This window comes from Gordionus sp. m RMFG-2023, chromosome 2, assembly GCF_954871325.1.
Source record: "Gordionus sp. m RMFG-2023 chromosome 2, tfGorSpeb1-WG-v2, whole genome shotgun sequence".
NCBI lineage: Eukaryota > Metazoa > Nematomorpha > Gordioida > Chordodea > Parachordodidae > Gordionus > Gordionus sp. m RMFG-2023.
This window is the reverse complement of record NC_088776.1, coordinates 24,222,105-24,233,728: the sequence shown is the minus strand read 5'-3', so window position 1 is coordinate 24,233,728 and position 11,624 is coordinate 24,222,105. Positions and strand designations below refer to the sequence as shown.

General features: G+C 29.2%; 1 protein-coding gene across 1 annotated transcript; it reads left to right on the top strand.

The window, feature by feature from the left end:
• The first annotated feature begins 2,743 nt into the window (after positions 1 to 2,743).
• Positions 2,744 to 5,515, top strand: LOC135924202 (uncharacterized). Its single transcript, XM_065459249.1, has one exon. It carries the CDS (start codon positions 2,744 to 2,746, stop codon positions 5,513 to 5,515), a length of 2,772 nt encoding a protein of 923 aa, XP_065315321.1.
• Positions 5,516 to 11,624: the final 6,109 nt, after the last annotated feature.

Below are 11,624 nucleotides of genomic sequence, written 5' to 3'. Positions count from 1 at the left end.
AATATAGGATAAGTAGAAGAGCATTATAAAACAAATGTCCCATCTCTTAGATACATTTATAACCCAAATAAATGAATGGTTTTTAATTCATCATGCATCACTTACCAATCTGCAGAACTTCCACAAAAGCCTCCCCTTTTTCAGATGGTGACAAAAAAAAATATTTGTTAAATTTTTATCATGAAGATGTTAAATCTTATGATGCCTTATTAGCTGAATAACTATGATTAAAAAATTAACTATGATTGATATAGTACCAAAAAATGATATGGATGCTTTGCATTATTTCAAACCCAATGTATTAAAATGGTTGTATATATATTAGCAACTTTTCCCATTAGTAAACTAATGGGAGAACATTTTATTTTTAGAAGAATAACAGAGCCCTGCAGAAGTACCATTTGCAGAGCACGGGCCGGATTTTTTTTTAAATTTTTTTCGGCCCGGTTTTTTGAATTCAGGCCCGGTCCAAATTTTTCTAAAATAAATTATATTTATTTTTTGATTTTTATAGCTAATAATGGCGATTTCAAATATTTGGTTTTAAAATATATAGCCCAGCCCGGATGTTTTTTAAAAAATAATTTCGGGCCCGGCTCGGGTATATTTAAAAAAATTAAAATACTGTCCGGCAAACTTCTGAAAGTAGATTGAATGGTTTGGATCTTTTGAATATTCAAAGGCATTTAACGCCAAGCAAGGATGAGATAATTGAAAAATTAGCTCATAACATAAAAAATACAATTATTCCTAAGAAACATTTTGTGTATTAATTTATATTTCCAACATTTAAATTTTTTATACTTTATATATAAATTTTAAAGGCTCAAAAAATTCAAATTTCTATTTTGGGTCATTTAAGCGATTCATATGGTGGTTATATTCACTTTATATTTTAAAATTAACCTTTATTTTATAGTTTTTCGATGCCGCCAGTTATATCCGTTTAATATTTTTTAATTTACATTTATTTCATAGTTTTTTTATATGCCGGTTTATATATATAATTTTTTTATAATTCACATTAATTTATAATTGTGCATTAGAAAAGTTATTAATCCTAATAAATTTATGCTCAATGATATTTCGTAAAAATTTTAATGTCACCCACCCCCCCCACAGACCAAATTCCTGCGTACGCGCCTGAATTGATAAAAGATACAGTAAGAAAAATAACGTAAAGAAATAGCAAAAAGTTAGAAATAAAATAAAATAAGAAGGAATTTTTTTTTTTTTAAAAATTAATTTTTTGATTGAAAACTTTCTTAAAGATTCAAGGCAAAATACTATATTCCTTATAAAATTTCTTATTGGTGGCAAAAGAATATTCTAGATGATCACAGTCTTGATAACATGTATAAAGATAATAAATAGACTTCCGGTTTTTATATTTTCTGGATTTTCTTATTCCCTGAGCCTCTACTAATGCCCGATCATAGTTATCGAAATTGACTATTCTTTCCTACGATGATTTTCTCCAACAATTTCTTATATAAGGTCGTAGATAATGTCCTCTCCATTCACGGAAAATATCGTCCCTTTTCAATTCTCCAAAAAAAGAAAAAAGAAGACATCTTGTCCAATTAAAATGTCGATTTCTAAAATATAATAATCTACACTCTTCAAAGATTATATAATATTATACCAACATATTCGAAATAATCAATTATTGCTCTTCCAACTACTTATCAACATTCGCGGAAAGCACAATTTTCGAGCAATAAAAAAAAATAAAAAACAATATTTTATTTATTTTTGAGCATATCTCATCTTCCGGTTTTTATATTTTCTGGATTTTCTTATTCCCTGAGCCTCTACTAATGCCCGGTCATAGTTATCGAAATTGACTATTCTTTCCTACGATGATTTTCTCCAACAATTTCTTATATAAGGTCGTAGATAATGTTCTCTCCATTCACGGAAAATATCGTCCCTTTTCAATTCTCCCAAAAAAAAGACATCTTGTCCAATTAAAATGTCGATTTCTAAAATATAATAATCTACACTCTTCAAAGATGATATAATATTATGCCGACATATTCTAAATAATCAATTATCGCTCTTCCAACTACATATCAACATTCGCTTAAAGCACTATTGAGGGAGGCTTGTCCTATCAAAACTTTCTTTTTCAAATAGTAGAAGCGCTTAACTTCTTTTGTGTAACGAATAGTTCTAAGACAACCTTAAGATTTCCCTATTTTGCGGCCGTAGAAAAATTTCCTTAAGTTTGAATTCGTTTTACATCTCCACACCCTAAAGATTTCCCCGACAAAGTTTAATTTTTTTTTTGCATTTCTTGGTTTACCAGTATTTTCGATTATTTTTTTTTATTTGCCAATGCATCTAATTTATTATTATTTTAAATTTACCAACCCTCCTAATTTCGATTGTTCATAATCTTTCTTTTTTCTTTCAATTTTTGATTTTTTCTTTCCCCCTTTTTTCTTGTTTATACCCCCCCCCCCCTTTTTTTTTTTTGTTTGTAATAATACTTTTTATACTTTATGTACCTAGTCTTATTTTATAAATATTATTGTTTATTTATTATTATTTTTTTTTTCAAATTTACCAACCCCTCTAATCTCGATAATACTTCTGAAAGGATAGATCAGGTTTTCCTCTCATCCAAATTTTGATTTTTTTTTTCCCCATTTCATCTTTTTTTTTTTCTTCCAATCAAAATTATATCCGTTAATATATATATTTTTTTTTTGTGTTTTCTCCCTTTCAAAGCCATCTCATGGTTAACTCTTGTTGTCAAGTATGCTTAAAAATAGTTTCGCTTAATTTAAATGGCGTGTTTAGGAAACATGGTTCACCCGCGTGCCACAATTCTGGAAAATTTCCCCTCTCTTACGGCCCAGATCCTTTAATTAACGCTCCTCACTCGTATGACCCCATTCCACCATGTTCCTCAAGCTCTGTTGATTTATTCCTTAATTCGCATAAGCCCCCTGTTCTTTCTAGGATCCCTATAGCCGCCCGAGAGTCTATCTCTAGGTTCCTCATGTCACTTATAAATAATTTGAATTCGGATTTCTCCTCACTACCATTATGGTTAGACCTGGTTAGTTTTTGTTTTCGAGTCCTAGTTAAACCCAAAAATAAAATAAATAACTTATCTGCCTTAATTAAGGAAAAAGTTTCCAATTTTGGAAATACAATTATCGATGAATTTTCTCCTTCGTACGCTTTAAACCCCAACTCCTTCCGTCACAAATTGATCTCTGAAAAATTAGATCTTGGAGATATTAGCGGTGCGGCCCGAATATTGTCTTCCGATGACTCTATTTCACCTATCAACGTTACCATATTTAAACAACTACTTGAAAAACATCCACGAGCGTCCCCTTTTAACATCCACCCGCATGCCTCCTCCCCTATTCCCTTTACCTGTGACGAAGTACTTAAGTGCTTAAAGTCCTTTAAAAAAGGGACGACAGGGGGGTTGGACGGCTTCAGACCTGGTTTCTTTGTGGAGTTAATTCAATGCCCTGATAGTGGCTTCATTGACCCTTTGTTGAAAGCATTAACCGAACTGTGCAATAATATCCTCGTACGCGAAGTTCCCCTTTGCATTCGTCCTATTATTTTTGGCGCCCGTCTTGTCTCCCTGACCAAACCGGATGGCGGCGTTAGACCCATAGCCATAGGGTCATTCTTTCGTCGCTTAGTCGCCAAGGCTATCGTAAATAGGATTCGGCCTAAGGCTAGTTCCTTCTTATTTCCTTCACAGTTAGGATTTGGAGTGAGAGGTGGGTGTGAAGTGGCCTCACATGTTGCGCGTATTTTTATAAATACTGAGGCCGATAAGGTTTTCTGCAAGTTAGACTTCAGAAATGCCTTCAACACCATCCATAGGAGGGCATTCTTACCATCTTTTTTACACCATTTCCCAAAATATGGGAATTTCCTTAATTCCTGTTATGGATTCCCTTCGTTACTCAAATTCGGGGAATTTTCCATATCCTCCGAAGAGGGGATACAGCAAGGTGATCCTCTAGGCCCTCTGCTCTTTACTATAGGGATTCATGATTTGATCAAAAATTTAAAGACTAATTTCCAATTAGACCTTAATTTATGGTATCTCGACGATGGCTCTTTTGGCGGTTCTTTATCCAATGTTATGTCGGCCATAGAGTACGTTGAAATGGAAGCTTCGAAAATTGGTCTTTCCCTAAATAGGAAAAAGTGTGAAATTTCCTCCCTCAACAATAAGGATTTTATTCCTCCCTTAGATTTTACAATCATTCCGCACGAGGAACTCTGTCTTTTGGGTTCCCCTATTGGTTTTTCAACCTCCTTTTGTCAAAAAACTTTTGACGATTTGATCCATTCCCTTTCCAATTCACTCAAGAATCTTCCTCATCTCCCCAAGCATCAGTTCTTCTTTCTCACCAAAAAATGTCTTTTTCTACCTAAATTCTTACATTTATTTAAATCTTCCCCCGTTTTCCAGTACAATACTCTCCTTAAGGTCTTCGAATTAAAATTTAAACATTTTATCGAATCCCTTTTAGGCTTAAATTTTTCCGATTTCAATTGGTCCCTCGCCTCTATGCCCGCTTACCAGGGTGGACTGGGATTGTTACCCCCCTTCCTTATGGCAATTGCGTGTTTTCTTTCATCTCGAATATCCTTCGCCGATTCCATTTCCTCGCTTATCGAGTTGGACGATCCCCTTCTATCTTCAGCTAAACAAGAGTGGCTTACTCTAATCACCCAAGGCTCCGAGCAGCCAATTTCCTGCCATCTAAAGAGCTTCCTGGTCCCTATGCTCCAATGCTCGTTTGAAAAACTTTGTATGTATCCTGAGCTAACTAACCTTCAACTGCTCAGAAACGCAAAAAAAAACTCTAACGGCCATGAATGGCTAGACGCGATTCCGAGTGGTAAAAAGGAAACGTTACTCACAGACGATGAGTTTCAAACTGCCATTGGCCATAGGCTTGGTTGCCTTATCCCTTCTGTGGACACCTGTGCCGCCTGTCACAAACAGGTTGATCCTTTCTCTAGACATTGTTTCTCGTGCCTCAAAGTCAGTGGCCGTTTCCTGAGGCACGACAACCTTAATAGGTTAATCGGCAAAGCCTTGATTTCGGCCGGTTTCCCCAATAGCTTGGAGCCATTGGGTCTCCTAAATGCTGACGGTAAGCGCCCTGACGGCATGTCTTTAACGTCTTGGCACGGCGGCAAAAGACTTGTCTGGGACGTCTCTTGTGTTACCTCCTTTCCGGCTAACGGAAATACCGACTCCTTGGAACTACAAGAAACCAATAAGTTTAATAAATATAGATTCCTCCCTAACTCTTTTTTATTTATTCCCCTTATTTTTAGCGTCCTTGGAAACCCCGGTCCCCAATCCCTAAAGTTCTTAAATCAATTGGGTAGAAGAATTTCGTTAAGGACAGGGGTCAAAAACGAGTCCCTATCTCTTAAACAAAAAGTCCAATTTGAAATCCTAAAGGGGAACTACAAATGTTTCTTCGAAACACTCCCATTTCCCTCCTAGTTTATCAAATATAGTCATTGTTAATTTTATATATATTTTGCATCGCAACTATAATATAATATATATTATATTTTTTTTGAAATATGTATTATTATTTTCTTTTCGTCTATTTTTATATATGCTTATTATTTTGAGTAATTATAAAAATATTTATTATTTTTTTTAATATGGAATTTTCTGAAACTTACAGTTTTGGATAGATTCGACTGCAAACATTTCCATAATTTTTAATTTATTTGCAAATTAGGTTAAGAATATAAAATATGTTATTTTTAATAACAAAAATAAAAAAAAATTTAAGAAAAATTGTCAAGAAATTTAAAAAAATTACGATTTTCCTTTTTGGATTGACACTTTTCCTTTTGAGAATTTTCTTTCGATTGACACTTTTCCCTTTTTGATTGGACCTTTTCCTTTTTTGTTTGACACTTTTCCTTTTTTGATTGAACCTTTTCCTTTTTTGTTTGACACTTTTTCATTTTTGATCGGACTTTTTCCTAAACCTTTGGGATTTTTCCTTTTTTGATTGACACTTTCCTTTTTTGTTTTAACCTTTTCCTTTTTTGATCGGACCTTTTCCCTTTACGATTGAAACTTTTCCTTTTTTGATTGGGACTTTTCCTTTTTTGAATGAGAAACCCTGTATTAACTTATACTTATTTTTTTGAAAATCCGTCTGCCCATTATATAAAATTTTTTTTAACCCTATGCTGCTCTTAAAAGTTAAATAAACTCATTCTTTCAATTTTTTAAAAATACAATTTAAAAAAAATGATACAGTTTCAGCGCTACACCCCTACAAAAAAGTTTTATAATTTAGGAAATTGTTAGATTAAGCAAAAAAATATATTCAAGTTATATTACGGATAATGAATTTATTTGATTTTATAAAATATTTATGTAAAAAATATAAATATAAAATTAATATTTATTGATATTATTTCTAATTATAATGCAAAAATAATAATGAATCCACATTTTCTGGATTCACGCTGTTCTATAGACCTTCCATCAATATTAATTCCTCGTTCAGAAGAAGCACTGGTTAATCTTGATAGATTCGATAAATCTTTTTCTTGTCGTTTCCATCAAAGTAGGATATCTATTTGAAGTATATCCTCCACTTAAGTGAGATATATAAATAAAAAAACCATTAATAATAAATATAAAAAAGTAATTTAATTTTTTAAGTATTCACTCTTCTCTAGGGTGATATGCTCCCTTTTTTTAAATATTTTTTTTCTCTCTTTTTATATCTTTCTTCATAGATTTTTACATATATATTTTTTTTTTAATTTAATTTTTTAATTTATATCATATATTTTAAATTCAACAGTGCATATATCCTATTTTAAAATAAAGTTTTAAGTTAAAAAATTTTTTTAAATTAATTTTTTATAAATGGTAAACTTAAACTAAACTTAGTAGCCTAAGATCTTGCTAAATTATACAAAAACTCGTTACTTTAAGATTTAAAATTTTGTTATGCCATTAGGTGGTGCTCTTCTCTGTAACAGCCACATCTTCCCATCTGTTGTTTAATTTTGACGTGGATACTATCTATTTCAAACATTGCATTTATAATTTAATACCTTAAATTGAATCTCTTTGCTTTTGGAGAAACGGGTAAAATCTTATTATCACGTTGATGTTATATTCTTCCATGCAAATACATGTTTTCGATATCAATATATCCTCAGATATCAATTGGTATTAAAAATGTTGAAATTCCAAGCATTTTTTTAAAATACTTACATAAATGATTTTAAATAATAAAAGTTGCAAATTTTTAACCCGCCCCCCCACCCGTCCATAGTTTAAATATTTTTCTTAACCAGCCCGACCGCCAGCCCGTTCTTTGGCCCACTTAGATGGAAGGGGGGGGGGCATGGGCGGGTGGGCTAAAAACCCGCCCAATGCAGACATCTAATTAAAAGCTCCGGATTTGAGTGATCTGCATCGGGCCTAATTTTTCAAGCCAGGCCCGGCCCGAAATTTTTTTTAAAAAAGTTTTACCCCGGCCCGAACTCGAAATTTTTTTAAAAAGTTTTGCTGGCCCGGCTTGAACCCGAAATTTATTTTAAAAAAATTTACCGGCCAGGCCCGAATTTATTTAAATATAGAAATTAATTTTTATAATTACTTAAAGTAAAAGACATATGTTATATAGCGTTTAGTTTCAATAAATTAAATCAAAAATTTTTATTTTACATAAAAAATTCAATATAAAATTGATAAATTTAGATATATTTAATAAAATTTCCAAGGTCCGACCCGACCCAGGCCCAAAATTTTTTTAAAAATATTAGGCCTGGCCCGACCCGAACCCAATTATTTTAAATAGAAATAGGCCCGAGCCCGGCCCGAAGCCCGTTTGGGCCGGGCCGGACTCGGATCGGGTACGGGCCGGGCCTAACTTTGCAGATCTCTAGGTTTGAACCCCTAATTTTATATTATCATGGTTAAAAATTAAAATGATTATTATATTCTAAGAATAAAATAGTTTAAGTTTTATTTCCTATCATCTAATATTTCTGATTTAAAATGTTATCTTACAATAAAGGCAGTAATTCAAATTAATAAAATTTGAAAATTATATAATTCATTTCAAAACTTACATTACAAATAGATTATTTATTTGTTGGTTATATTTAATAAATCATTCAGCGCCTCTTTTAGGTGATATTTTTTTCAAGTTATGTATATTCAACAAATATAAAAGTTTCTGTGATACTTAATAAATTAAAAATTTTTTAAAATACAATATAGAATAGATAGGACTAAAAAAGTTGTAAAATATATTTTAAAAAAACCTTATCGCTTAAATCAAATAGATTTCATTTCATAAATAATAAAATATTCATATAATTAATTTAAAAAAATATTAAATTTGATTAAAGTAATCAGAATTAATTCGAATATAGCTTTTAAGTATAGTGTATTTTTTAAGAAAATATATTATTCTTAAAAAATAGTACCCTATCTCAACATTAATTAGAATGAAGAGGAAACACATGCTTTTTAAAAAACGTTTTCGAACCCTTTATAAATATTTTCTATGTGGTTAAAATTGATTAGGGCCATTATTAAGTAAAGTTTTTAATATTCATGAATAAAGTAATACCGTTACTGTCGAATCAAATATGTCATGATAAAGATAATAAAGATTTATCATGACAATATAATGTATTTTGCTTTGGCATAGTTTGGATTTAATTAAATATTATATATCCTTATAAATATTGAAAGAGCAAATTATAAAAATAATGAAGAAATATGAAAATTAAGCAGGAATGGTGGGTGTATGGCAATTAAAAACTACCCTTGAGAAAATTTTGAACCCAAAAAAAGACAAAATTGTAAAAGATGAGGCCAACTTCACCCATTTTTTTAAGTTAAAAGGATTTTCAGAAAAACTAATAAAGTTAAAATTAATTTGAAAGCATCATTAAGAAGAAGAAACAGATCTCTATGGTTTTCTGTTTAAAAATTGATTTAATTTAATTTTTGGCGCCATTATTTAACCGTGCATATCCCAAAACGGTAATAGTACAAATCAATCAGAAAATGATACAAATCATAGCATTTTAGCCTATACCTGTGCTTTTAATTTCTAAATTCTGATATAATGTGGAAAAATTGGCCCCATCCTTTTATTCTTTGAATATCCCCAAACAATGATCTCTTACAATTAAAGCGGTACAAATCCTTTCTATAGACTAAGCTATTGAAAATCTAATGGTTTGATCTATTTTAGTTAAAAAATATATATATTTATAAAATGGCTCCAACTAGACTAAAAATAATTTAAAAAAGGAAGATATAAAAATATTTGTAAAATATTCGGAATAAAATATAAGGATTCTGAATTCCAACGAATTTCATATCCCAATACGACATATATATTAAAAATGCATATTATTTTATTTAAAATATATGCAAAATTACATAAACACTTGTTAATTTTATAAATAATTGTTTAATATTTCGAAAATTATTTTTAAAAATAATTGCCAAGGTTTTATTTTATATTAATTGATTTTTTTTTATCATATGTAGTAAAGGCTGATCAAAAAATGATCAATGTATTTTTTGATTTTTTTTCAGTAGCTTCAATTTGATTTGAATAAGTTGATAATTCTTTAACTATTACTTGTATAAGCTCCTTTTTCTGTGCTCTTTGAATTCAAATCTAATCAAGATTGAAAAATGAATAGGGTAGATACCTCATTGTATATAAATCATCCTTATGTAAAAACTTTGAATAGAATAGTTTATTGAAATTGGAAATTTTTAAAATCCCTTATTAAATCAAATGGAAAAATTAATTGAAAATAAAAAACGATGATGATTGTAAAAAAGGATTAATTAATTTAATTTATCAAAATATTTATTATTTATATAAAAGTAAATATGTTTTTATAATGTTTAATTTATATAAATAAATAGTATATATTTTTCAATATACTTCTAAATTTGCATTAAAATGGGATTAAACCATTTTTAGTTAAGGAAATTGGAAAAGAATCTATTTTTTTATATCGATATATAAAAAATTTATCGCGAGAAAACTAAGATATATCGAAATTTCAAAATAACACCAAAATACAAAAATAAGAATCAAATATAATATCTTCAATACTGCATCATGATATTTTAACAAATAAGCGTAATCAAGGAGAGGATATTTGGAGACACCTCCATTCCAATAACTTCCCTTTTTTCGTCATTTTTAGACTGTAGAAATACCGCCCCCCCCTTAAAAAAGGTATGACATGTTTAATCACTAATTTTAAAGAAAAAGAAATTAAAGTTTATCAAAATTTTCAAAAAACCAATAAAAGGGAAAAAATCAAAATTCTTTAAAAAAAATGTAATCCGCCCAAAGGCGAACAATAGGTTTAGCCCACCAATAAAATTTATAAGGGGAATTTCACCTGCCCGCTTTAGCAAAATTTTATTACGCTTATGCAACTCTGTAAGATGTGATAAAATAACTACAATAAATTAATTTTTTATAGAGCTCTATTTAAGCTTAAATCCTGTTTAATTTTATCTTCTAATCGTTTTAAATTCGGAGCTTTAACTCCTAATTAATATCTTAAAATGTAAAAATTTGGCAATAACGAAATATCTGAAATAAATAGTTTTATCATTTCTGAGCTAATATAATTTATATCTCAACAAAAGCTATTTTATATAACAAACAAAACACTATTAAAATGAAATAATTCATTCATACTAAAAATATGATGATAAAGAATCAAAATTAATTTTCATTTAAATTGTAATTTCGGGATAACTTTTTATCTCTAATATATTTTCGTTTTAATATTTAATTTATGGACTATTTCTTGCTAATAATATAAAAATAAAACTAATAAGAGCCTTTCTATAAAAATAAAAAATATATATACTATTTTTATTATCGAATAATTATATTATCGTGAATTTGGGATGATAAAATGTATTTTATAAAGTTTTTTTTACAATTAATACAAACTCTTGTAGAATTAATAATAAACTTTATATAGTTTTTTGAGGACATAATATCAAATTAATTACTAAAAAGTAGGTAGTATATAAATATTGTATATACATAACTTATATTTAATATTTTGATCTTACGCTATTTGTTTAGTTGCAAATGGTATTTATTATGTTTTTAGAAACGTAGTATTAGTTTAATATAAAACTATATTTTGATAATGAGGCATACGTTTATAAATATAAAAATTATATATTCTTTTCCAATTATCTTAGTTTTGTAGAGTTTTTAAATTGTAAGAGAATTTAGAAAATAACTAACTGAATTAATTATCATTAATATTTTTATGATTTAGATAAAAAGAACTATCTTTGTCGCAAATGGCCATTTACTAAAAAATTATTTCCACTCACTTTTTTAAAATATTTTTAACTCTAATCTTTTTCCATATTTTTGTTAGGTGTATAAATGTGAAAATAGAGAACTATATTATTGTGTTGACTATTTATTAGTGTTTTTATAATTATATCAACATTTGTTAATATAGTAGGATAAATACAATTCCAACATCAATTCTAAAATATTGCAACCCTATTAAATTTTTATCTTATATTCAATATA